Consider the following 27818-nt stretch of genomic DNA (forward strand, 5'->3'; position numbering starts at 1 on the left):
GTGTGCCTAGTTGAAATGTGCTGCTGGGAATGAACTAGAGTGGTCGTCTTTCATAACCATGCACAAATAGGGATATCTTGACTGACAGACTTCTTTTTTTTTTTTTTGCTCAATCCACATCTCCACTGGAAGGAGGCACCGTAAATACTGTGGTCTTCCTTTGTTATGTGAGATATAGCAGAAAGCAGCTTCCCCCCCCCTCTCTCTCTCTCTCCCCCTCCCTCTCCCAAACAGAGCGCACTCGGTCCGCACTCTGCAACACAGTGGGAGTGCAGCGCGGCGCATCCAACGTGACACACTGATGAAGTGCCTCTCCTGACCCTTACAGTCCAAACTCCCGTGTCCTTCCGTGAAAAGCCCCCGCAGCACGGCACAATGTCTCCAAACACCAGGATGGATTTCATGGAATCGATTTGTTCCCCTCGTTCCTTTTACGCTCCGTCTTAGCGCGTTTTTTTTTTTTTTGTTGGTAGGAACGCTATGTTCTGGATGTATTTTCTCCGGAGACTGTGAAGTAGAAGGAGGCGCAGCTCGTTGAAGCCATGTGGAGAACGGACACGTCGCTGGGTGGGAGCACCGGAGGCAAAAAGCGACTCTAATTGTATTTGCGCTTCCTTGGACAAAAAGATCCTTCTATGAGGAAACAAAGAGAGAAGAGATGGTAGAGAAGTAAGTACGCAGACAACAAGTTGAAATTCAAGATGATGATGATTACACATATTCTACATGACTTGTATTTATTTTTACTGTTAAGTTTGCTCTTCAGAGAATGGAGGTGTAATTCCACATTGATCAATTTAATAGTGAATTATGGCATCGTTTTAATTCTATTGCACGAAATCCGTCATATTTCAATCTTTATGATGGTCGTTCTGTATATGTGACATTTTATTTTAAATGAAGTAAACACAAATTGCTTACCACAGATGTGTAACTGTGCAAACTGCAAACGACAGGCTATTTCCACAAAACTTGTGAAAAATTATTTATATTTTGATTATATTATGAGCTTACTGTTGAGTGAGCAATCCTCTCCATAAGTTGTTTACTGTAAAATACTGTCCAGTAAGACCTCGGGGGTTATTATGTAATTCTATTTATTGTAGCAAGCTGTTTGGGAAACGGGATTGTGACAAAGAGTGTTTAATTTTTAATGAGCTTTTATTGAGTAGCTGGAGGCAATTGTACTGTGGTACCCAAAAGCAATAGAAAAAATTAGTATTATAGTCCTGTAGGAGATGTGCTTCTATTGTTCCTATATTGTTTGTACACATACGAATTTTGTTTCGGTGTTATATTAATTAGGCTATGATCCTTTATTTATGTTTCCATCATACTGAATGTTCAAACTTAACATTTATTTTCTACTTTGATTCAACTCAAAGGAACCTTCATTCAGAGTCGCCTTATTAGAGCCAGCTCAGACGAGGTTTTAGAAACACGCACAGTCCAGATATAGACCTAACGTTTTTGCAAAATTATTGCAATTCATTGGAGGGGGACTGCTCCACTGGTTTCTTATGGAAAGATAAAGAAAGAAATTGAGAGATCCAATAGAGATTTAGATTAGTCAAAACCTTGGCATAAAATATAGATTCTCTACCACAAAAACAATGGCAAGTGGAGACATTACAAGTGCAAAAGCAGCCTCACAAGCCAAGCAGGGCCAATGGACAACATGGGGAAATCTGGAAAACCACAAACTGACTTGGAAAGATCTGTGGGAGATGGAAGGAGGTAGAATTAGTTTTATCATCTGAGCCAATGTGCTTTCCTCTTGCAAGAACTTAAACCAGTGGATTGGAGAAGGTCAGACTGCAAGGCACAAGCTGCAAAACCAGACTTTTCCAAGGTCTCCATATCTGGATACACAATCAGGTTCACCAGCCGCTAGTATGTATCCTGTAGAAAAGGAGATCTGTTGCCAATGACCTCCATCCTTAAACACCTGGCTTCTCCACCGTCACTGCCTTCTTACCATCAGGATAACTTCCAAAACCTTCTAATCCCAGAAGGGAAACCATCATGTTGAACATTGCCCCATGACTGGAAGATGGGTAGATCTAGACCAGAAGCTTATCTTTTTGCCAGAGATCATGACAACAAATTTCAGGCTGTACCTGGTCTTGTGTTCTTCCTCACAGAAGTCCTATGCATTGGGGAACTAACTGTGCCTTGGGAGGCTGCTGTGGAGGATTAATGTTTGTACTAGTTTGTATGAAGTAAATAAGTGCAAGACAACCCCGTGCTTTGCATTAGTCCAGTTCTCATTAATACCACACCGTATGTCCCGTCCTCAATACACCAGAGACCAACTTTTCTTTATCATGCCTGATCTGTCATTGTCCATGTTCTGCAGACATCTAACAAGTATTGTGTCAAAGAGGGACATTGAGATCTTGCAGCTGGTTATGCTGGTCTAAAACATCTCACCTCTATGAGGAAACAAACTCCTCTATGGTCTTAAGGAATGGAGAGGAAGGTGGAAGGAAAGGTGACGCTATCCTGGGATGGCATGTAAACCACTTTGTGACTGGAAGGGATGTGATGAAATGCCTCTCATCATCCCACACAATCTTCCTTATGCTCGCACACTTGACCCTCTCCGTCCCTCACACAAGTATTTGAGAGAAGTCATTCATGAAAACAGTTTCTCATTGCTTTATGTCTCATTTAGATGTTTATGCATTTTTTTTTCTATTTCTAGACGTAGCAGAGTGTAGCAAATTACTGTGGCTGAGGTTCTGAAGAGTTTTGAAAAAGTGAATTCAGTACTCGGAAAGGTCTGTTAGCAGTTGGTTAAAAACTGTACATTTTCAAAGTGTCGGAAGTACAAGGCTGAAAACCATTTTCATTCATTTATATTTAAAAGATGGGGAAATAATAAAAAGCTTTTATAAAGAATATTCTGTAATAGTATTTTGGGTTAGGGCTGTCCTGAAACACTTTATATGAGTTTAATATCAACAACTTAATGGCAGAAGACTGAAGAATGAAATTGAATGGCCACTAATGATAAAGTTTAATGGAAAGTTGCTTGCTCAACTTTCTTGATATGCTTATCTTAAATTATTCTCCTACATAGAGCGGAAACAAATGGTAGATTAAACAATTAGTTAAGTGACAGAAAGATAATTGGGAACTACTTTGATTAATTAAACAATTAACATTCACTGGGTCCAGCTTCTGCAACAGGAGGATTTGCTGCTAGTCTTTGTTTTATATGATTCTAAACTGAATATGTAAGTTTTAGACTGTTGGCTCGACAAACAACACATTTTAAGACATTTGTTTCCATGAGAAAAAAACAACAACGAACATAAATTGTTTGTCGCAATCTTAAATTGTATGAACCCTACATGGTACATATTGTGGCCTATGGATAGTATGTCTGTGGTAGTAACATCAATAGCACAGATAGATTGATAGATTTATATATTGACTGGCAACAGACAGGCAGAGGAAAACATTAGTTATGCAACTAATGAGTAACCATTTGAAAGTGATTGATCCTCATTACTCATTTCCATCCCTGCAGTGGCCGCACCTGACCTTCTTGACCCAAAGTCTGCCGCCCACAACTCCAAGCCTCGCCTGTCATTTTCGGCAAAACCAGTGGTGCTGAACACTCCAGAGGACGAGTGTGACACCCGGATGACCGTCATGAGGTGGAAAACCGTATCAGCCATTTTCTTCCTGGTGGTGCTCTACCTCATCATTGGGGCGACAGTGTTCAAAGCACTAGAGCAGCCGCATGAAAGCTCCCAGAAACTGGCCATTCTTGCTGAAAAACTGGAGTTCTTGACCATGCATGCCTGTGTGAACTCCTCTGAGCTGGAGGATCTGGTCAAGGTAGGTGGAGCTTCCGCATCGTAGAATTTTTTTTTTCTTAAACACAGCACACACGTATTAAAGGAGAGAACAACATATTGAGGTTAAAAATGGTATTTGGCAGACATGTTGTTTACCCATTGTGGAAACAATGACTGCGAGCACTGCTAGAGGTTTAACCCAACTAGTTTGTTTACAGATGTTCATTCTGCGGCCACTGGGAACCACAGTAGGGGAAATGTGGAAATTTATTGAAATAACACTTTCAATAAATTTCCACATTTCCCCTACTGTGGTTTTACATTTTACACCCTCCTGGATTAAAAAACACATTGCCGGCTTTAATATAAAGCATTACTCAACAATGGATGGCAGCTGTTGGTGCTATAAGCTAAGATATGAAGATTCTGGGTCTCTAACCTTTACAGAGTATTGATTTGAACTCCAATCATGATTTTTCTTCAAACCCAAGCAACGTGGTTTTGTGCTTTGCCCTAACCAAACCTTAGCCAGAGCATTACATCCAAAGTGGACTTGGCTTCCTGGTCTGAAAAATTAAGCAGATGCAAAAGTGCCTTAAACTGCAATACCACCGAGAACCATGAGAAATTCGAGTTATTTCAGTTTTGCTAGCTAAAGTAGCTTGTTATTATTATTTTTCTGGTGGTCCATCTGAAAGTAATTCCATTATAGTTAGAAAATAGGCCTCAAAAAGCACTGTTTTGGGGGGTGTGTGTCTGTTTAATTGACACGCCTGTGGTGCTGTCAGGTTACGGCTATCGGTGGGCAGGACGTAGTGTCGCCGGGTTTCAAATCAGCTCCCCTCCACCTCATCCAAATGTGGGCACTTCAGGCTCCAAACTACCAAGATGGTAACAGACAAAATTTGAACTTGAGGTCTCATAACGGCCATTCATAAACCAATGAGTGATGTCACTGTTGGTTGCCACTTGATTTTTTTTTTTTTTTTTCAACAATTGTTTGTAGTCATTGTAGAGGGCAAATGATGCTGTCCAGGTAATAGTGGTGTCACATCAGAAATTGCTTCCATGTATTATTCTACCATTTCACCAAGTGGCAACAGCCACGGCTTTACTTTGAGGCCAAAGCATAAGTAGTGCGAAGCCATCAACGGGTGCTAGATGTTGATTCTCATTCTCTCTATAAATACTGCGCCATTCTTCTTCTTTTTTTTCCAATGAGTCATTATGGTCTCATTATGGTAAATATGGACGTTCTAATAAATGCACAGGGTGTTATTTTGAAATGTATTGTTGTGTTAAGAAGGTGTTGGTAGGGCCGTTGAGTGACAGTTGATTCCCCAGCTGCTCTCCCTGGTTTTTGAATTTGTATGGTCTCAGACTATCACTGAGTTTGCTGTTAAGGAGTTACACTAAAAAGACCCCTCAGAGGAGGCTGTCACCAATAAGTTAATGTCTAATGATTGTACTTACAATGCTTGCCCAGTTGGCTAGATATAGATAAAGTAGCTAACGCCAGGCCACATGTGGACCTATCACTGTGGCCAAGCTTGCTGGTGTTCAGTTTGGTCCACAACACAACCACAACATCCCTAATTTTGACTGCACTAACTTTCCAACAATAATTATGAATAACCGTCATTTCATGCAAAGTTTCTAGTTCAGGGCCCCCCTAATCCCTTGGGCTTTGCTTTGTTGGTAATCTGCATGCTGGTAACAAAATCAGAAAGGTTATTACGAATAAAGCCTGAAAATCTCAAAATGAAAAAAATTAAATCGGACTACTATAAATGAAATGACTCTCATTAATTTTCAATTACAAAAATGTTTTTAATAATAAAATTGCACTATAAATATCAGTATAGAGTGAGCATGCTTCTAATAATAGAGAGCCCCTGACTTCCTGACTCTTCCTTTATGGCTTAGTTGATCCCACCACCAACAAAACTTGTCAGGGTTGATGAAAAGCATTTCCTCTTGGGGAATCTAGGTGGCATATTTCACTTGTGAGTGAAGATTACTTATCTAATGTGCCAGAGCTGAACGGTCTTTAAATCTCAGGGGATACCTGATTTGTTTACCTCTTCTAATTTTGACTCCTTGCTGCAATTTTCCTGAGTTAAAAAGTGGAGCCACAAAAAAATTACTCAAGTATTCAATCTCACTGTTAAGTACGAGTAGCCTAATGTAAGAAATGAAATTGTTAAAAAAAAGGGTTAAATAAATGCATTTTTTCACAGTGTGACTTCAAACATTTTAATTATACATGATATGTGCATGAAATGTATAGTGAGAATAATTGTTTGTATGCTCTACATGACTAGTGAACTAGCAAGTAGTCTAGTTTCATGCAATAACATAAAATTGACATCACTTTCTTCTCCTTTTGTTAATCAACAGCAAAAGTTAGATGTCTTTTTTGTTTTAGTAAACAAGTAGTCACAACTTGTACAACTTCCTTCCTGTATGTGTAGAACTGCTATTGTTTTTCAGATTAACTCATGAAAAACAAGAGAGATGTTTAATTATTTCCATAAAACATAAGAATCATTTTATTGTTATAACAAAAGGGAGACAGGTCTCGTTATATTTTTCTATTCAAAACAAGAAAACCTCAGGTTTAAGAATACAGTTGTGTCCACATGAGTGTGGACATATAAATAATGAAAAGCCATGAGACTAAAAATACACAATTTAATAGCTGTTGATTAGAAATATAGTTTATTTTCAGTGGTAAGCTAAACTGAATGATTTTGCCAACTCTGACAAAGAAGAAAATGTTGCATTATTCCTCATTGCACAGCTTCAGCTATAAGTGTAGTTTTTGATGTGGAAACAAGCGTTCTCATTTTAACAACACTTTCCTTCGAGTTTTAAATTTAAAACATTCACGGCATAATGAGAATGTGACTTATTTTTTCTGGTGTTGCATATTGTACAAGATCTTAAAGTATAGTTAATGCCTGTTCCCATTTATTTAGAATAGAAATGTAAGCATTTTGCTAAATTGGATATTTCCAAATAGGTTTTTTTTTTTCAGATCAGCCAGGCTGAAGGAATTGACTAGATATAAAGTATTATCTATAAATCATGGCTTTGATATTAGAGATGCAGCGGGGCTTGTGCAAGCAACAGTGTAATATTTAGTTGTGTGTAAGGCCGCAAGTCAAATATTAATGAATTTGATATTCACTCATGTTTGAGGTGAATATGAAGCAGGTCGCTGAAAGAGGACGAGTCTCTGAGAAAGTTTGATTTGATTCTAGCTGTTGTCATATTAAAATCTTGTTCACTAGTTGTCTACTGGGTTGGCAATTAGATCAATTTACAGTCAACTAGGCTCTGACAATATTAAAACTGACCTGCCGACATAGATTTGTAATTGAATAATACTCAGCGCCCACCCACTAAATGGAAATTAGATTATTTTGTATATTAAGAGGGGCTTGTAACAGATGGCAGTTATTTGTCTTCAAGATGCTGAGCTAATGTTTAAAGTGGATGATGATGCTTTCTCTCCTGAGTTCATCAGTTTTCCAGAACGACTGTTATTTATCTCTTGACAGTGAAATGTGAGATCAGCAGATTCCTCAGTATAAAACTCTCTCTTTTCACTCCATTTAACCTTTTATTTATGTTACCTTAAACATAAAAGTGTTTAACTATTCAATGAAGCTCCTTCACTGAACAGACAGTCTGATATTTTCATTGCTGCTTCCCCCCATATATATATATATATATAGAAGAATTCGCATTTTTAATGGAAAACCTTTTAGCAACCTACCACTCAGGGTCAGACTGACAGCCTGTTGCTCAGTATTGGGAAGGATTTCCATGAATGTTTGTACATTTATAGATCTTTTTGGTCCCTGAGGGGTGAAGCCTAATGATGCTGATCTGCCGAGGTAACATGTTTCTCTTACCCAATTAGAAATATCGACATTTTCTAGAACAGGGGGTACCAAACCAAAGACAAGAAAATAAACGTAATTAGTTATTGACTCAAGAATTTAAGCTTAGGAAATCTGGGCAATTAGGATCTGGGAGGCTTTTAAAATTTTTTTATGTTTCACCTAAATCTAAGGCTAATTGTGAGGCCGTTTCTCACGTATGTGTCGACCAAACATAAATCTTGCCCTTTGGTGGTTTTATTTGACCACGGTCCAACCAAACAGCTCTGCACATCATCCATCACTGAGTAGCTTAATGAGTTAAGCAGCCTTTCAGGCAACTATTTCTCTTCTGATAATTGATTGATGCACGGCTTCAACGCAGGTGTCCCCCACTCACTTTCACTTAACTATGCATACAAACACACATATACACCTATCACGCTCCCACTGATCAAAAGCCAGTCAGCAGAGGATTGAGGAGAGCTGCACTCTCAAGGGGAGTAATTAAAAAAGGGAGCGATGGCAAAGAGTTGAGAAGATTTAATCTCTACTGACTGACTGACTGGCTGGCTCAGCTCGGAGACAGCCAGTGTGGTCTTCACATCATCCCATCTTATCTTATGTTTGCATATAACTGAGTGCCAAAGAAGTGAATTAATAAGCCCACTTGGCTGGGAAACAAAGTGGCTGAGCTAAGCCTGTCTGAATGGGCAACTTGCTAAATGATGTTGATGAGGCACTCGCTCATAAATAAGTGATTACTGTCAAATATGCCACGTTTTTCAGCATATAAAAACACCAGATGGACATGTCAACAAGGTTAAAAACTTGATTATCTTGTAATAATAATAATAATAAAACATTATTGTAGTCTGTCTCAATATGTCACAAGTTCAACCCTATCATCACACAAAAATGTTAATCATAACAAAATTCTGGTTCTTAAACATATGTCCAATATTATGTTTTTAAATCCAAACCCAACATTTCTAAAAATGTCCACTTATTGAAGGATGTAAGTGAACGACAGACTTGGCATACCTCTTCCTTCACTGGCACTAAATATTGGCAAATTGCAATTGCGAAATCATCCATATTTCCCAGGACTATCTGGCCAAAGTGTTTTAGAAATATGATTTTTTTTTTTTTGTTATTTGAGTGAACCAATGCTTTCAGCTGTTTTTGTGTCTGCAATTTATTAGCACCAAGCTCCTTTTCATTTTCAGATTACTATACACCGATGTTAAACACAATTAGCCCTTAACTGTCCACCTTCTGACTTCTCGTTTCATGTTCTCATGTTGTTACATTAGTGCCTGTCCCTTAGTTTCCAGTTTATCTTTCATTCATCAGCTTTCGCATACTCGATCTTTACTGCCTTATCACACTCAACAGTTGTGGGCTAATGAAAGCTCATTCAGTTTGATGATGATGAATCACAGCATACAACAGCCTGACATTACTGTGACCCTAAACTGTGTCACATGAACATCATGACTGGAGTATTACTGCTCTGTTCTGGGAGGTACATTGATTTTAAATACAAAAGATGGAGATCATCAAAAGCTGTTAATCCCAACTGATACAAGTCTTGCATTATTTAGGTGTAACACACCAGAATTAGATCTTGTAAATGAGCCTTGAATTGGAAAGAAAATACCACTTATAGCCGAGGAATAACACTTTAGTCCACTAAAGTATTTCTCTGCAATTTATGAGCATCAGCTCTGTAGCAGTGTCTGCTGCTCCCCTGATGTCTCAAAGCTTTTCACTTTCATTTGTCTCAGTAATGATTCTGTTGAGCTCTTGAGACACCACTTGAGCCAAGAAACCCTTCGCCTCACTACAGTATCGTGGCACAATATTGGCCAGAGCCAAGATGGTAAAATCAGGTTATCAGTTCATTTGGAAAATATCTGTCTTTAATTAATGTTGCAGAAGGGGAAGATGCAAGAGAGCTTTTTTTTTTGGCCAGCAACCACCAGTTTTTCCCACTGGAATAAATGTTGTTGGCATTAGCTGTTAGTGTTGTTTGAAAACTCCAGCTGACTTTTTATATGTCTGTATTCTTCAATACTTCAGATATATATAGGTGATTTCATGCTAAAAGAAGGATAAAAGCTGCGTTGCCTGCAAAACGCAAGTCATTTTGAAAAAGCAAGATTTGGAGAATCTGGCAGACATTTTTTTTTTTTTTTTTTTTTCAAACTCTTTTTGCTCTTGTGTTTTTGGTTTTGGAAAGGCAAAACACATACTCAAAACTCTTGTACTTCAACAAACAGTATATTGGGCTTGAACCTAAGCATCTGACAATCATGACATAAGCCAGAGTTAATTGTTTTCCTTCTTCTGGTAAAAGTTCAGAAACTTGTCTGAGCTTTGAAATGAAAAATCAAGCTTTAAGAAAGGTTGTGACACCTCTGTCTGAGCTTGTTTACCCAGTAAGCATTTTGACAGCATTATGAAGGCAGTGAGGAACGCCCACTGTGTTAAAACGCTTAATAGAGTGTGAGCATATTTCACGCAAACACAATTAGAAAAAACTTGAAATTCAATCGTAGAAACCACTGTGTATTTTGATGCATATTGTGTATAGGTGGCCATGCTCAATGACTAAAAACTTCTTGGAATTATTTAAGGGCTTTAATGAAGATCTTTAAGTTTTGCGGTTTGTGACTAAAAATCACACTTTTGTGAGGAGCACAGGTATTAAAAATGTCACTCTTGTGCATTTCATTAAGGTGACAGATGCTCCTCATCTTTCCTCACTGCTTCTAATTGGTTTTGGTTGGATGTTTACCCTTGCTGTCATCTATTCCCCAAGAAAGGGGATGCACACCACACATTTTTATGTTTCTCAGCCCACCCTGTGACACACTCCCAGTGAGAGACACTACATGATGTGCAAAATATGTCTTCTTTCCATTCCAGCAAGTGGTTTCTGCAGTTCGAGCTGGTGTGAACCCATCAGGAAATTCATCCAATCAGACGAGCCTCTGGGACCTCAGTTCCTCCTTCTTCTTTGCGGGGACCGTTATCACCACCATCGGTGAGAGGACTAGTTTCATTCTCGATTGTAAAAACCTCTGACTGTCACTAAATGCATGTAGTGCTTTGAAAGACTTTTTTTTTTTTTTTTTTCCTTTTAAAATGTAGAAACATTCTTTGTTTGAATGTTATAACATTTCCATTTAGCAGGCTCAGTCCATTTACTCTTGTTCAGTATGCACAAAGCTGGAATGGGCACAGTGAAATGTGCATGAAATTGCTTTGCGTTATAAAATTACTTCTGTTAAATCAAAACCAGCATCAGCTTCATTTCCAGATTGTGCCTCTTTGCAGCAGGATTGCACAAAAGAGCAAAAATGAACCGGTCATATTGAATTGTACCACAAATCTGCCCTTTTGTTTGCACTTAACAGAGGCAGTTACATTTATCATCAACCAAACAAAAATTTGTTTTCACCCATTCATTTGGCAGAAATTAGGCCGATGAATTGAGAAATAACTAGATCTGCAAGCAATACACCAAGGTTCAAGTACCCACAGGTGTAGTTGTGACTCAGGACAGTTGAGACAAAACCACTGCTGAATAGACAACTGGTTTCATACTTTGATGCTCCAGCATTGAGTATCAGTACAGTCATCTGATCTCTGTCTTCAGTGGAATTGTTGTGACTAAATCATTTTATGCCTTTTTGCAAGTTTTGAAGTGTCGTCAGGGTTAGTTACTGTTCTCAGCAATACACGTAATCTCCTGATCATACACAAGAACAGAAATCAAGTGTGCTGCTGAAATATGAAAAATAGCATGTTTCTCTATATCAGAAAGCTGCAGCCTGTAACTCCAACACGTAGCATCATCCTGAAGTTGTAACAAACCACTTCTGTGGGTGTGTGGTGTTTTTCAGATTATTGGCCGTCATGTGTAGGCAGAGCGTGATCTTGATGAAAATTTTGGCATCAAATTGTACTTGCTAACTCAAACCCTTCTCCTGCACCATATCCAGATTTCTAGATTTTGGTGCAGTGCGTCAGGCTTCTGCTTTTACATCTGCTCAACAAAAATTGCAAAAAATTGGCAACAACATACGTCAACACAAGCATCTAGTCTTATCTGGCTTGTCCAAGCAGACCTTAACGCATCAGCCTGCAGCGTAACATAATCATAATTTGGCCTCGCTGCAAACACACGTTTAGCCTATGCTGCTAACTTCTTGTCCATTTGCTGAGGAGCTTCTCGCTGAAAGGTAGTTTAGGAACGTTTAAATTAAGACGGTTAAAGATACATAAAATAGGCTTTGACTTAAAATTCCTATATTGTTGTTGAGTGGTTACTTTGAAGTCTGTTTATGGGTCCCTGACAGCTCCCAGACCCCCAGTGAACTACACTGAATGCATTGTGTGTAGTTACGCCATTCATTATCAGCTTCTCTATTTGGCCGTCTGTTGGCCTTAATTTCATGTCTCCAGTATTGTTTCGAAGCTCATTTCCTAGCGTCAAAATGGTATGTTGCAGTGGCATTGCTTGGTAATAAGTAGATTTTGCCATCTGGCTGTACAATATATTCGCTTTTGTATCAGTTACTCGTGGGTAAGATCGAGTACGTCTCGTCTGTTTTTCACGAGTAGCGCTCTCTCTTGATAAATGGTCGGTTTGCTGAGACGTGACTTGGGGATACCGAGGTGTTTTCTCAGAAAAATAAAGCTTAATGGCTGTAATTTAGAGTACATTAAAAAAAAAAAAAAAAAAATGCAAGATGAAGGTGCAGCGAAATCAAGAAAAAGTCTGAAATAAAATGAGTTCTTTCTGGTACATAGCAGTGTGCTCGAGCTTTACCTTTGCTGCAGAAATCTCTCTCTCTCTGGTGGCGTTTTGTGTGCTTTCATCTTTGATGCTTGTCCGTGGAAACGGCATATAATTGCTGTGCCGTCGGTTAGTAATCATTATATTTTTTTCCAATTGGTACAAAATGTTCTGTGACCTTCGTGCAGCAATGAACTCAAATCATATTTTAGATATGCTTTTGAGAAAACCATTCAGTAAGCAGCCTATTAAGAAACACAACAAAGTCCAGAATGTAAAACATTTCTTTAGGCATGTCAGACACAATTTACACACACCCTCCACAGATTGATTTGTCCATGGGGAGATCTTTAATTGGATGGGCATTATTGAAGCAAAACATACCCCCTCCAGCCATCTCCCCTGTCTCTCTCAAACACACACACACACACACACACACACACACACACACACACACACACACACACACACACACACACACACACACACACACACACACACACACACACACCACCCTTGCTTTCAACTATACTCTTCAAAGTATTAACTTTGGAAACCCTTGCATCTGAGAGGTATGCTGCAACGCAACAGATGTTATAGGATGTGCAGGTGTTTTGATTTTCTATTAACTCTTTCACATTCTGTGTGATGTTAAGTACTGTGACATATTTTTTTTGTATCTTTATTCTTGAATCTGAATGTGTAATTCATCCAGCAGCATCCGTATGTGTCTAATTATCAGGATTTCTGTCTGTGATCTACCACGGTGACAACAGCGTGATAGTGTTTTCCTTGTCAGCTCACTGTAATCCCACCTAAGACCCACCGTGACAGCGTTTGATTGCATATGAAACAAGAAAACAAAACCAACACTGCGTGTCTTTAACTGAAGCTCACCCCAAGCATCACTTCATGAGCATTTTCTCCTGCTATGCCCAGCATCTCTCCCCCATATGTCCAAACTATTTCATTCTCACCTCTTTCGCTTTGTCTCCCGACCATCTAATCTGAGCCAATATACTCATTCCTGATCCTGTCCAACAAAATTCTCGGCATCCTCAAATCTGCCACGTCCAGTTCCACCTCCCGTCTCAAACCACACAACACAGTTGCTTGTGTAACCCCCCCCCCCCCCTTCAGACACTCTTCACTCTGTAGTGCACCTCTCATCTTCACCTGTCCTCACTTTGAACAGCTGACCCCAATTATTTCAACTCGTTAGACTTCTCCACCTCTGCTCCGTAGTACTCAACATGCCCCCTACTCTCACTATATATCACTGTGTTTGTCTTGGTCTAAAGAGACTCCTGCCTGACCTCGTCCGTCAACCTGTCCCTCACTACTGCAAAACGAGAGAGGGCTCAGAGTGTGGTACTTCACCACTGCCACACTGCCCTCACACACATCCTGCACCGCTCTTTACAGACTCCTCTGCTCCTCATAACATCTTCATACCACATCTCCTCTCTCAGCATCCTGTCACACGCTTTCTCTGAATCCACAAAAGCACAATGCAGCTCCTTTTTTTTTTACCACCGAAATCTTTGTCTTATCCATGCAAGCAATGTTGTACTAACTAAAGGACGAGGAAAGTAACAACACTGGACTTTAACCTTTTAATAAAGGTCTTGTAGGAGAAAGGTATCTAATAAGACCAGAATATGGAAAAAGTCTTTCGACCAAGCCTTCCTAAGCTTAGCTTGCTTTATATGTCGGTCGCTGAGAAAGAATTTAAAGATGAACTGAGAATATGAATAAGACTTTATCTGCTTAATTCAGAAAGAGTATGAATAAAGTACAACTTCAAATCAAAAAGCTCCTGTTTGTCGTTCGTTCTGCAGGGTCACCCACAGGTGCTCAAAAACTAATCTGGCCTCCTGTCTCCGATTGAACTAATCATGAAAATACCAGGCTTGATTGGCAATTTTTTCCTCACATTCGGTGTCACCCTATTCCAATGTGAGACTGGTAAGCCATTAGAAGGCACCCTGCAGCTTCTATCCTGAGAGAGATGACTGCATTAATACAGAAAAGTGGATGTGGTTCATTATGCAGACACCTTATAAGATGTTGAATAATTAAACTAATACTGTGTGTTGTTGAATGTGTGGAGTCAGGTTTATGTAAGGTGCAGGTCTCTGAGGTTTTTGTTTAAAAGGATGTGGACTTCTATTAAGCACCATCTGACTCTCTAGCTGCACATGATGATGGGTTTGAAGATGAGGTAAAAGGCAGTGAACCTGTCATAGGCTCAGATTTCTGTTCATGTATGAGTGTCTGCATTCATATGAAGGCCTGTGTACAGCTCGCTGTATGTCTTTTCAGTTTTGATTTATGTCAGAGTTGCTTGAGAACGGTGGATTTGAATAATAAACTCTAGTCTGAGTCAGAACCTCTACACGCCTGAGCTTTTCTTCTGTGTCAGATTATAGCAGTCGAGGTTTGTCATAAAGTTTTCTCGTCTATTAAATGTAGTTTTAAGGAGCCCATAACAAAGTGACACAGTGGAGGTATTTGATTGCCTGCCCATGCAGTATTTGACAATGGCACTTCATTCACTTTACATTTGTTTTTTAGTCACATACTTTTTCCAGCAAAAAGACCATATGTGAATAGAGTTAAGAAAAGGTTTACCTTCCCAGGGAAAAGACAAAGTAAAATTAGCGGAAATGCAACACCTCTCATTAAAAAATAGAACACAACATTATAATTTTTACCCATAAAATTGTGCCAACTCTTGACAGCTATAAAAGAAAATGACACCCACCAAAGTGACAACATGCTCATTTTTTTGTGTCCGTGTCTCCTTTCTAACAGGTTTTGGGAACATCTCTCCGCACACAGAAGGAGGGCGGATCTTTTGTATAATCTACGCTCTGCTGGGGATTCCCCTGTTTGGATTTTTACTGGCTGGTGTTGGGGACCAGCTGGGGACCATTTTTGGGAAAGGCATTGCCAAAGTCGAGAAGATGATTGTGGTGAGTTCCTTTTGTTTTACGCGAGCTTGTTTTTGTCTCTGCCAGTGACAGAAAGGGGACTCGTACATGAAAAAAAGTTTAATTTAAGCTGAATGTATTATGGAATTACATCAGAATAAACATGAATCTGGAAGGTCAGTATTGAAATCAGTGTGTTGAGCAGTGTAGTGTGCGATGGATGCAAACAAAAACACAAGGATGCCTGTGAGACGACACCTGATTTATTCGGGTGTATGCTGTTTCTTGTTGTCTTTCCCTCCTCTGCCCGCTGGCTCCTGAACCACGAGCCAAAACAACCATACAAGCAGAGAGGAATGGGCGTCACTCTCTGAATCATTTACATCCCCCTACACGTTTCCCTGTGTGCAATAAGCTGTTTGAACTGAACAATTTAATTATCCGGGTCGTATAGACACAGCTGTAAAATTATATTTCTGTAGTTACAATGCTAAGTACGCCTCAGACTTCAGCAGCCAGTACTTAACTGTGTGCGGATGCTGTTGTGTGGTTGCCATGTCAACAGACTCCTGGCTGGAGATCTGAAATGCAGTTTGTTTCAATATTAAAAGCTGAACTATGTCGGTTGTTTGAGAAATATTTCAAAAGTCGGCAACAAAAATAGTTTTAGTTTTTTTTATTGGCTTTTTTACTGAACTCACCGAACTGTTACCATTATGTTTAATGATAGTGGAATAAACCAGCGGTGCACACAGATGGTGGGCATATAATTATGGAAGGCCTATTTACCACATTGCAGGTCCCACATTGTCCTCTGTCCATACAATATAGACATCCTCACTAACATGTAGGACATGGAGAATATAAATGGACTATTAAGGACAGTCTGGTTGATGGTTAGTCATTAGAAGTTGCCTGGAAACTCAAAAGGCCCACACTTAAACCTGAGAGAGCTGCTCAGTGAAAATGAGAAAGGATTTTATGTGTCGGGAACAAGGACTGCCAATGAGCTTCCACCCCTGCACCATAAGTATTTTGTGGCTTAGTTAAAAGAAACAGTATGTTGTGTAGGTTGCAGATTACTACTAACTGAATATGCTTCCCCTAACCACTCACTATTCAAGGGTTGGTGCTAGAAGGGATCAGAGAGACGCACGCTCTTCACTGCACTCTTTTGTGATTGATGTCATGGTTTTGGTCTTTCTGCCCTTTCAGTTATTTGGATTGTTTATTCCCTGTGTGAAGTCTTCACGCCCACCTCACCTGTTCCCAGTTCTCTAATCTGCCCCACCTGCAGGCACTCGGCAATAAACCCACGCAGCAACATATCGTCTCCCAGTCTGACACTAGTTGGTGGATCATTACGTTTTCATCAAAATCTTTTGTCACGAGTCTTAGTTGGGCAGATCTTGTTTTTTATGGAGTTTTATGGAGTCAGCTTTGTACCCTACCTGGATTTTATGATATGTAGGAAATGCAGAGTCCAAGCAGGTGAACGCAAAAGTCAAGTTCTCCATTTGCTTCACACCTGCCTCTGTGTTGGTTGATTAATTCATTGCCCCGATCTCCACATTCACAAAGTTTCCCAGTTAGCTTGGGGCTTAGAACTTAGGGCTGTCGCACTGTCAAACTTTCAAGTCCTTGAGGGCTCTCATGTGGACTTGTGACCCCTTTCTGCGCCCTTGCTATGAGTTGGCATATCTGCAGACTTTCCTGAGGCGCTTTCCCATTGCCCCGCTTTCGTTCATAGCGAAATTGGTGATAAAAAACTTGGTTGTCGGGTGGTTCTGCCCCCCACAAAGCCAACCATGGATGGTGTAGAGAAGAAATCCATTAAGAAGTGTATCTGTAATTGACAGCACATGGCTACTTGCTGTTGTTATTTAATGCACGTTTGTAAAGTTGTTTGTATTGGGTTTACTTGTGTAAATGTCTTTCCTCCTGAAGAAAAGTCTCTGATTTCAGTATAAGAGGCTCTGGTTTCACAACAAAAGCACTTACAGCAGCTACTTTTCAAAGTCCAGAATCTCAGCAGCAGCAGGTTAATTATGATTTTGATTCATTGCTGTCTCTGCCAGTGCGTCTGGGAGGAAGACAGAAGTTAGAAGCTCAATCTAACAATTGGAAATAGATGGACTGTACCACCTGCTGAAGTCACTGCTGTGCATTTGACATGCTGCGCAGCTTCATTTGTCCCCTTGGAATACAATAATGTTACGTCCTCAGTCTGTCAGGTTGATTGTAGATATCTTTAACTTGTGGAGGAGATAAGACATCTGAGGTCTGTCTGCGCTTTGTACTTCTCCTCAGAGCCACGGTGCTGTGGGCTTACATAACTGGAAAGGAAAAGGGCATGATGCACAGGGAACCAGCTGGAAGCAGTCACCTCAAGTGGAAGGGCAGCAGAGAATACAGCAGCATGCAGAATATACTGTAGTGCACTGTAGCTTTGACGGAAAAAAGGGACTCGGGTCTATAGTCAAATTGAGACACATAATTACAACTGATGGCGTAAGCTATAATTATAATGAATCCATTAGGATATATGAGAAGTGACTGAATGTGAAATATTTAGTAAGTCAACATATTACAGCACGTGCGAGGCATTTCAAGTCATGTGCCATCTCATCCTGACCGTGGTGGGCGTACCATCTGACAGTGAAAGCTATGTCACAGGAACTTTGTGCCTTGACGTTTGAGATGTTAGAAAACATTAAATGTATTCCTAGAAGGAGGTCGAAGGAAGTGACTCATCACTATGTTCATAAAAGCCTGTGGAGAAATCAGACAGTCAGAAGAAGGCAGCTTGTTAATGTAAACACTTATTGGCTCTTGATTGTTTGGGTGAAAGAGATGAACACCACAAATCAAAATGAATGGTAACACAAAACCATCAACTCCATTTAATACAGCCTCATTGTTTGCGGTCATTGTTTCTGCTCTGCTCTGAGTGTTTAATTTATTTCCCTCTTCTTCCCACACATATAATTTAAAGGATTTTTTTTTTTTCCTGTGAACATTATGTATTCTTGTTCTAAACATTTCAGAAGTGGAAAGTCAGCCAGACAAAGATCCGCGTCATCTCCACGCTGCTCTTCATCCTGTTCGGGTGCCTCATCTTCGTGGCCCTGCCAGCCGTCATCTTCAAGCACATCGAAGGCTGGAGCACGCTAGAGTCCATCTACTTTGTCGTCATCACCCTCACCACCATCGGCTTTGGAGACTTTGTTGCCGGAGAAAAAGGTCACTTGATGTTCTTTTGTATTTATAGGCTGTCTTTCATTATTTTTGTCCTACGGCACTTCAGAATCAATGTATTCTGACAGTGCTTCTTACAGTAAGTGTTCACGAGGGAGAAAAAAAAAAAGCAAGAGGGGGGAAGAAAGGGAGACACTGGGCGTGTGTGTGTGTGTGTGTGTGTGTGTGTGTGTGTGTGTGTGTGTGTGTGTGTGTGTGTGTGTGTGTGTGTGTGTGTGTGTGTGTGTGTGAGGTGGTATTGGGTTGATTTGACCTGCTTGGCAGATAACAAAAGACCGTCAAATGGGAAAAATCACAAACACTTGACTGCTAGATTAAACTTCCCATTGCAGGCTTAATGATTATAGATTAGATTTCGCCACCTGTGCCAACCCCGGTAGTTACAGTAAACTAATCAGCCTGAACTCCTGTTACTTAAACTGCTGCTGTAATGAGTGGTTATCTAACTGCACAGTGAGCGGGCTGTCTGCTTCATCCCAGCTGATATTTTAAGAACTCATCGAAAGGTACAGATTACAATGGGAGCTCATGCGACATTTAAATGTACTCATATCATCACATATATGGATTTACAGGGAAAACACATCAGTCCCTTAATATTGTTTTCTAGATGTTCAATTTGTGCAATTTTATTGTTATTAGTGTCACTTTCCCATTAAAGCTACAGACCAGTTTTATTTAACTCACTGCATCAGGCCTTCATACCCTAAACTTTCACTAAAGTCCTTCCATCTTTCTTCTGCTCCTCCTCTCAGAGGTTGCTGAGTATCCCAAGAGGATTTAACAGACTTTTAAGCCCCCTTGTTGTGTCCTTTGTTCGGCAGGTGGGTCAGAAAATCTTGAGTACCTCGACTACTACAAACCCGTGGTGTGGTTCTGGATCCTGGTGGGCTTGGCGTACTTTGCTGCAGTGCTCAGTATGATTGGAGACTGGTTCCGGGTCATCTCCAAGAAAACCAAAGAGGAGGTAGGTGGTGCAAAAATCTTTCTTCAGGAGTTTAATCTTGAAAGTTTTTCACAGAAAGGTGATTTTGAAGGATTTTGAGTGTCAACGATAGCCTGATTGTAGCTTTATGTTCAGTTGCTGGAGGTCATTGTCAGTGTTTGTTTTATTGATAAATAGAAAGACGCAGCTGTCCAGATAAACCCCTGTTTTTCCCCCAAGAGCAAGAAATGTCTGTCTGAAATCATTATTGTCAAATATTCTTGACAAGAAAAGAGCTGTGTTTGAACTACGTCTCAAGTAAGAACCACTGTCAGTCCCTCAAGTCCCAAAATTTGTCACTGTTAGTCAATAAGAAGATAATGACAGTCTTAACCACCTCTTAAAGTTTTACACATTGAACCAAGATTGTGATTGACACTGCCTCAATTGCAATATTAATAAATATTGTCCAGAGAAGCTTATTGGCATATTTGTTTTTCACACAAATGTTAAGGGGATGTCTGGTTCAAATTCCATGCATCTCTGCCTCCAAATCACTCTTTTATAGATCCTCAGGGCAAACATTTGCTGTTTGGCTCTTATCAATTTGTAGAGTATCCACCAAGTGAGAATTATAAGAGTTAGAATACTTTGATTAAAAATGGTAAAACCAGATTTAGCCCTCAACAAGACAGTGAAAAGATGAATTAGCAATACAGTCACACTATTCAGTCAATATCTAAAAATGTAAATTGTTATTTTAATTAATCAAATTAGCCTGGAACTATAACTTTTGTAGATCCTGCATGACTGGAGTCTCGTGGCTTTTTGCCATTTCTTTGTCTCAAAGAATCCTGTGTCTTTTCCCCGTCTTCATAGTCTTGATGCGATGAATCATACAACACTAATGACTCCCACTTTTTCTAGTAGCAGTGCAGTCAGCATTACGCCCGTTTATAGGAAAATATCCCCTTAAAAATCCCATTAATTTAATTGCTGGATAATATGTGTCCGTTTCTTTCATGGTTAAAAAAAAAACACATCATTGATAGTAATGAAAGTCTACGGGCATTAGGCCTCTTTGAGCTGCTGATTTATGTCCAACCATACTTATAGTTGGTGAAACATTTGCAGTATGTTAACAGGTGGCATCACATCCACCTTGCCTCATGGACACAGAGTAACACCTCTATTTTCCATTTGAGTTTTCAAGGCATAAAATCCGGTGTGATGAATCTCCACCCTGCCCTCGCTCTGTGAAGTAAATACCATGTCATACAAGACTTGGATTAAATATTAGGTGTGTTTGCAGTGGCTGGTGCTGAGTAATAAGATACTTTGCTGCCCTGGCAGGTTCATTATTTACATGTGAAAAGGCTGGAGAGAGCCACACATCCACGTACAGAACTCTCCTGCATAAACCAATTGCATGCTTTTCTTATTCCTTAATTCTATGTAACATGGAGAAGGTGCTATATGACCGTCTGCAGTGGGAATCCTTCCACCGGTATAATTAGGAGTACAGCTGTGGAGGCTGTGAGCTCTGCAGAGAATTACATTACAGAGAAAGACAATGTTTCAGTGGGAGGAGGGGAAGGATGAGAATAAGCAGGCAGAGAAAGTAAAAGTGCTCTAATATGCACACACAGAGAAACATGCAACAGACATTTTGTTTCAAATGCTTTAAACAAGTGCACTTCAGAGCCTATAAATAAATAAAGAGCCTGGAGAAAGAGGTTTAATGTGCTCACTTCTCTACCCCACTGTCAGTTTTCAAGAAGCATAAACAAACGCACTGTGCTTATCAGATACAGTGTACGGTCTCCTGAAGCCTGTGTGATTGGATCACACAGCGCTCAACCACAAACAGATTGTAGGAGCCAAAATGTGTATGTTTATGCTGCGATCAAATGGGGTTGTACTGTCTTTACCGTGTACACGAGGAGAGTCCGTATGAATGCTCGTGATATTCATGACCTCGGAACTCTAAATTTTCTAAAAGCCCCGAGTTCAAAAGTTGTGACATGTTTGCTGACGCCTACAGTAATGGCAGAGGCCATTAAAGTACTTTTTTTTGTTGGATGTTAAACTAATGTATTGTAATTTTAGTCATGTAGAGTTTGTGGTCATAACTCGGTATAACTAGCCTACGTCTAAGGAAAATGTTGATCTTTCCAACGGCCTCCTCTCTTTCCTCTGTTTCCTGCATTACGTTACCCCCTGTTAACGTGTAGCCTACGTGGCTTCTAGACGCCATCCACTTTGCCGGTGCCTAGCAGCACTGCTATTGCGACTTAACCACTTGAACGCCAAGCATATGGTGCACACGACTTACCATTTTGTAACCACGAGTTCCATTTGGAGGCAGCATTAGTTTGTGTCGTTTGTTTGTCGGTTGGACAGGTGTGCAACCTGCAGTCACTCTGGGTTTATTCGCATACTGGTGTGATTTCACATTTCCTTTACCTGTTCACTGCACAGCAGCACAGAGACACGGTGAAACAAAGGGTGAGTTTTTGGGCTCAGATATTTTGTGTTGACAGTTGAGTTTGCTTTCCAGTATTTGTCACTTTTTGTGTTCATTATTAAATCCTATAAAACCCGTATGGACTACAGGATGTATTTGTTGAGACGCTTCACACACACACAAGACAAACTCAGCGTCATTACACAGATCATTTCTTATTTGTTGTTTGAGGGTCCTGTACTCAAATGTTTTAGACAACAAAATCTCCACAGAGAACTATTGATTGAGTTAGGATATGTCTGCACCTTTTGAAACGTGTAACATCTTTCAATGGCAATCGCTGCCTTATAGTTGTGCAGAGCTCAGAAGACATCAGCACAAATCTACTTCTGAAGTTCAATATGTTTCTGCTTTTATTCACATTATTATGTTATGATTAGACTCAGCAATTAAGGAGCCTAATCTGAGTCTTTAATTTCAAATATCAATTAATTTTGGGATGTATACATTTATATATTTTCTGAAACTAGAAAGTAAGATTTGGATGTATGCAAAGCATCTTAACTATTATGACAATAAAAAAAAGGTTCATATCAGTCATGAAATCTTGATAAAATCTTTTAATAAAAAGTGCAAAATCAAAAGTCATTAGACAAATCAAAGCCCCTTGAAGATTCCAATTTTTTTAGGCCATTTTAACCACTTCCCGCACCTCTACTTCCAACTGATATGCATTCACCGAAGACAAACTTTTCTAGCAGCAGGTGAAATTGTAGGAACAGGTTGTTTGGTAACCTGTGGGACATCAATCTTCATTCGGTTTCTGCAGGTTGGGGAGTTTCGTGCACACGCAGCCGAGTGGACAGCAAACGTGTCAGCCGAGTTCAAAGAGACCCGCAGGCGGCTCAGCGTTGACATCTACGACAAGTTTCAGCGTGCTGCGTCCATCAAGCGCAAGCTGTCATCTGAGCTGGGTATGAACCAGGAAATGACCCCTGGCAAGAGGACGCTGTCAGCCAACCTGTGTGAGGACAGAGAGTCTTACTCCAACCTGACTCTCTCCATCAGCCCCGTCCCGGGGGCCCTGGCCAGGAACGGCAGCCTCTATCTCAACGGGCTCAGCCCGGACTACGCCGACCGGCGGGAACTCGCCATCGTCGAAAATTTCAAATGAGGCGCAGCATGAAAGTAAGATATTTCTGGAACGGAGTAAAAGAGATCTGCTCGTGGACTGAGATTACAAATGAAAACATGGTTTCGTGCTTATTGACTGAGAATCTTTGATGCGGTACCCGGACGCATTCATTAGGTAGATTGTGTCCCGATCGTCCAATCACTTAAAGACAGATCAATCTTCAAGCTGTGTACCTTCATGTGTGTGTTTAACTCTCTCTCTCTCCCACAGGGTGCAATCATTCTATGAAAGGAGTCCGACTTTCATTATGTCCCTGCCAACGTGATCGACAGCTGTGCTGTGATTGAGCCAAGTCAAAAGTGAAAAGCACTGGAATATTTGATTGCATTAGAGGCCTGAGCTTAAACTTCTCTCATGAGCAGGAAGGAAATGAAAGCCCAAACTGAGGTAACAACACACTGGACATCTTCTCATACGCCGCGTAAGCACACAGACAAATAAACTCATTTGATTTGGGAAGCAATAGACACATCTGTGATTGTTGAATTTCCAGAGGCCCTGAAATCTGCATCAGATGAAGAGGATCCTCCCTGCTATAAACGCTTGTCAACAATGAATGCTGGTTCTTGACGAGGCAGCAGTCCTGCACCAACACAAAGGAATGTCGCTTTCTCTTTTAGTTTACACTTCTTACAGTATGAATTTTTATGCCTTGTATTTGCCGGTCAGTCTGCCCTCACTAAAGAGATGAATATTGACATTTCAGCTCCTTCATGACTGACATTCAGTTTTTCGTCCTAAGGAATAACCGACTTGTGCCTTACTGACAACCACACTGAACATGTGAGGATGATGATGCATGAAAGGTTGAGCAATGCTTAATCCACCCACTAATACTTGGTATATTGGAGCACAGCAGTGAAAACAGATGTTTAGGCTGGACCTTGGAAAATAACGACATTTTCAATTCATGCATTTTAAGAGGAATCTTGCAAGTGAGTGTAGAGACTTTTTCTTGAGATAAGATAATCGATTAAGATGACAACTGGGAAAATGTCACCTCTCTCTCTAAGGATTTAAGTATTTATTGCCCATCTCATTGTGCTGAAGTAGTTGCATTAACCACACAGTGCCAGGCTTGCTGATCAAACCCTGCTCTCCCCCATACAAAAAGTAAAGACCCTCCTTTTCTGACAGAAGAAGAAGGATCTTCAGTCTGATCAAAGGATCAGGAGTCCTTTGTGTTATTTCTAAATCCCATCCTGAAATTGAACCAACTGTGGTGTTTTCCATGAAGCTGAAACAGCGATTGGTGAGTCTTTTTTTTCTCACTAATAAGCCCCTGGCATGTGTGGTACTGTAGCAATGAAATCTCTGGAGCTGTGAGGCATCTCTCTCCCTTCCTGCTTTTCCCGATCGAGCGAGTCGAGGAACATTTCCTCAGCTCAGAAAGATTGGGTCTGTTCTGTCTTGCCAATACTGAATGTATGCCATCAGAAACCTTTACAGTACCTACTGTACAGCCCTGCAGTAACTGAATTATCATGACCTTAGAGGTGTGTGAGTGGCATCACACAGAAATAGAAGAACTGATTTAAGTGAAGGCTTCTGGGTCCGGTTTGTGTTGATTACAACAAAATAATTGGAATGCCATCAGACGCATTTTATATCCGACTTTCATCCATAATAGAAAATATAAATGTTAGTTTTCCATTTTAAGTAAACCTTTTTTAATTATCTGGTGCCATTACGCAGGGATATTTAAGTTTTGCTGTCTCTAAGTTGAATGATTATGATTGTCCATCTTTTATGGTTTTATTCTGTGCATTTATCTAGCAAAATATGTTGTAATATTTTCAATACATTTGATCGTGCCATTTACAGTTTGTAGCACCACAAAACACATTTACAATACAGTGCATCTTACAAGACTGTATGTTATGTGCTATGCCAAATATCTGCATAATTTATTAGTTTAGTATTGTGTTTATAGTATTTTTAAAGTTTGGGATCCATTTGTTTTTGTGTGTTACAGTGCATTTCAGGGCAACAACAGTCATTCTTTTATTATAGAGCAGGAGCAATTTGCATCCGATTTTTGTAAATTGGGCTTATTCATAACTTAAGTGCTTAATAAGTGGAGTTTGGTCAATCAATAAATTAAAGGACTCGCGTGCAGGACTCAGGGGGGCTCTACTGGCAGAAATGGAATATAATATTAATAATTATGTTTTCATCAGTTTGTAATCACCAGAAATTGATCATTGTTGTTTCCATTACTGTAGAATGAGCCCCCCATAGCTACATAGGGAGCAGGTCCTCTTCCACAAGCCTGCCATCTTTCTACAGTAGCCAAGAACAGACAAACCAAATACTGTTTCTGGAGGGCCTTTCCAGTTTTTCACAAGTTTTGCGGCCGTAGTAGATTTTCTCACAAACTCAGAACAGGAGGGTGTGGCGAGGAATTTTTAGCTGATTGCATTCTGCAACTTCGCCAGTAGATGTCACTAAATCCTACGCACTGCTCCTTTAAAACAGCTTGCAGTAAACAAACTTTGTCTTAAATAAAGATTAGTTGTCACTGAATATTTACACACAGTAACTGCCAGGTGTTACTGTTGCAAAGCCAACTAAATGATTTCAAACTAATGTCAGCTTATTGATTCATTAGCCATTTAAAAGACAAAAATGAGTAATGGGATACAGTCAACACATCTGACTTGACACTTTGTTTACTGATACGTACAGGGGCGATTTTAAATCACAAAAATGACAACATACCTCAGATTCAAAACATTATGCCAGTGCTGTTAGGGTAAATGACCAAATAACTAATGTTTTCACACACATTCAGAACTGCATAAATACTTCTGAAACACAACGCTCCATGCATATATTTATGAATAAAATGAAGAGTAATACTTGCTAAAAGACTAGAGGCTGAGCGATTTACTAATTTCCAAAGATGTAATTTTTGTTTCGTAGGGATTATAGCCAGTTCCCTCAAGCCTCGACAAGCTCAGATATTTCTTATGTTTTAATGGTCCTGCTCAAATGTGACATTAGCAAGCAGGACTACACCTCAACCTTGAAAGAAGATTTCGGATTAATTGGTGCAACACATTCCATGACAGTAAGTTACAGGTTGGCTCTCTTTTTCTGAACCGAATCGCTTTTTTGGGGGGAAAGTTTGTCCTGAGTAAGTGCACTGATTCTTGCAGAGTGTACAGTAAGGTCATGAGCTGTCATGTGTGATCACATCAAATACAACTCACCAAGATATTGTGAAGCAAATCAGATAAAAAAGGCCAGGAAGCTTAGAAAAATACCAGTCTTTTTGTGTTTCTAAAAAAAAAAAAGCAATCAATAGCATCCAAACACTTGACTGTATGTTGTATTGACTTGCAATACGCTAAGAGAAAGAGTACCAGTACATTAATGCTGAGTTGCCTGAGGAAAGCCTTCCCAGCCTTCGTGTAGCTTCTGAAAACGAAGCTCACTGAAAGTGAACATATTCCTTTTTTCCAGTCAGCCGTGTGATTGCCTGTCAGTGCTGCAGAAAGTCAAGGAATGTTGTCAATGAAGTGTCGTGCAAAATGTCAGGCCACGTAAGGCCACGAGCGAGGATCAGTGTGCATGAACATGACAGTTTATGTGGGTATGTGCATTAATGAATGTGTGACTGCATTTGTGCATTAGGGTTTGAGGAAAGTCGTCACATTTCCACCCACACCAGCATTTTCACATCTTCTTCTTTTCCCAAGATGACAGTTTTTAATTAACTCTGTGGCTCACTTCGAAATCTCACTTCAAGCATGTTGAATGTATCTACCAATTTATGACAGCAGAGATGAGCCTCATTATGAATGTAAGCCCATTCAATTTTTAACGTTGTGATTAATATGTGCAAAGGAGGAGTTGAAACAGCTCAGAGGATATGCTGGGAAATCAACAAGCTTTTTAAAGCTCACCGATTAAATAAATTAAAAAAAAAAAATTAAAAACATGCCATACAACATGATTATGTACTGATATAATCATAATGATCATAAGTAGATAATAGTGTTATCACATGGTTTCAGAAAATATATCTGTGGCATCAATGATTATTTCTCAAACCACAACTTTGGTTTAGATTTGGTCATTTGCCTAAAATGAATGCATGAAAATCGTATGAATGATTATGGAGAGACAAGATAAATACATGAGAGGTCATGTCCCCACAGGCACATTTCATGACTTAAGCAAGTGTTGCATGCTACTTAAAATGTTACTTCCAGTGTTTTTAGATCAGATGTGTCTATTATCCCAGGCTTTGCTTTGGTTTTAATAAAAGTATAGCATATGTTTCCAGTATGATACAATGTTAATGTTGGTATGTCACTTCAAATCATGACCCACTTTTCTGAAAGTTTAGAATAAAATATTTTATATGGAAAAAAAAAAAAAAACACTGAAGGTGAGTTTTCATTTGTTCTTGAACAAAACTGTACTTATTGAAATCAATGATAATGATGGCGTACTACTTTATTATATTCTTTATTTATACTTCTTTATCATACTTTTTTTTTTTTTACTATCAACA

At 39.7% G+C, this 27818-nt stretch overlaps 1 protein-coding gene across 4 annotated transcripts; it reads left to right on the top strand.

Moving 5' to 3' along the window:
- Nucleotides 1–283: 283 nt before the first annotated feature.
- LOC138619823 (potassium channel subfamily K member 2-like) lies at nucleotides 284–27665 on the top strand. Of its 4 annotated transcripts, none has more exons than XR_011310841.1 (8): nucleotides 284–669; nucleotides 3539–3852; nucleotides 10637–10754; nucleotides 15330–15490; nucleotides 18496–18691; nucleotides 19531–19673; nucleotides 22928–23680; nucleotides 23787–27665. XR_011310841.1 is itself a non-coding variant. In XM_069696615.1 (8 exons), coding segments are annotated over exons 1-7 (1278 nt in total). In that variant the 5' UTR covers nucleotides 284–668; the 3' UTR covers nucleotides 23273–23286; nucleotides 23504–27665. The 4 variants fall into 4 exon arrangements, 2 of the variants coding, with proteins under 2 accessions (XP_069552716.1, XP_069552715.1); XR_011310840.1 differs by having other exon boundaries at nucleotides 22928–23407; nucleotides 23504–27665; XM_069696615.1 differs by having other exon boundaries at nucleotides 22928–23286; nucleotides 23504–27665.
- The last annotated feature ends 153 nt before the right edge of the window (nucleotides 27666–27818 follow it).

The sequence above is a fragment of the Brachyistius frenatus genome, unplaced genomic scaffold, assembly GCF_029030835.1.
Source record: "Brachyistius frenatus isolate BFR_SWC_R1_liver_20210118 unplaced genomic scaffold, ASM2903083v1 Contig_21, whole genome shotgun sequence".
In the NCBI taxonomy this organism is placed as follows: Eukaryota; Metazoa; Chordata; class Actinopteri; family Embiotocidae; genus Brachyistius; species Brachyistius frenatus.

Excerpts from the sequence above, each read along its gene's own strand:
- LOC138619823 (XM_069696614.1), top strand. Across the intron at positions 10,755-15,329 it reads GACCGTTATCACCACCATCG|GTTTTGGGAACATCTCTCCG; the intron begins GTGAGAGGACTA and ends CCTTTCTAACAG. Across the intron at positions 19,674-22,927 it reads CCAAGAAAACCAAAGAGGAG|GTTGGGGAGTTTCGTGCACA; the intron begins GTAGGTGGTGCA and ends CGGTTTCTGCAG.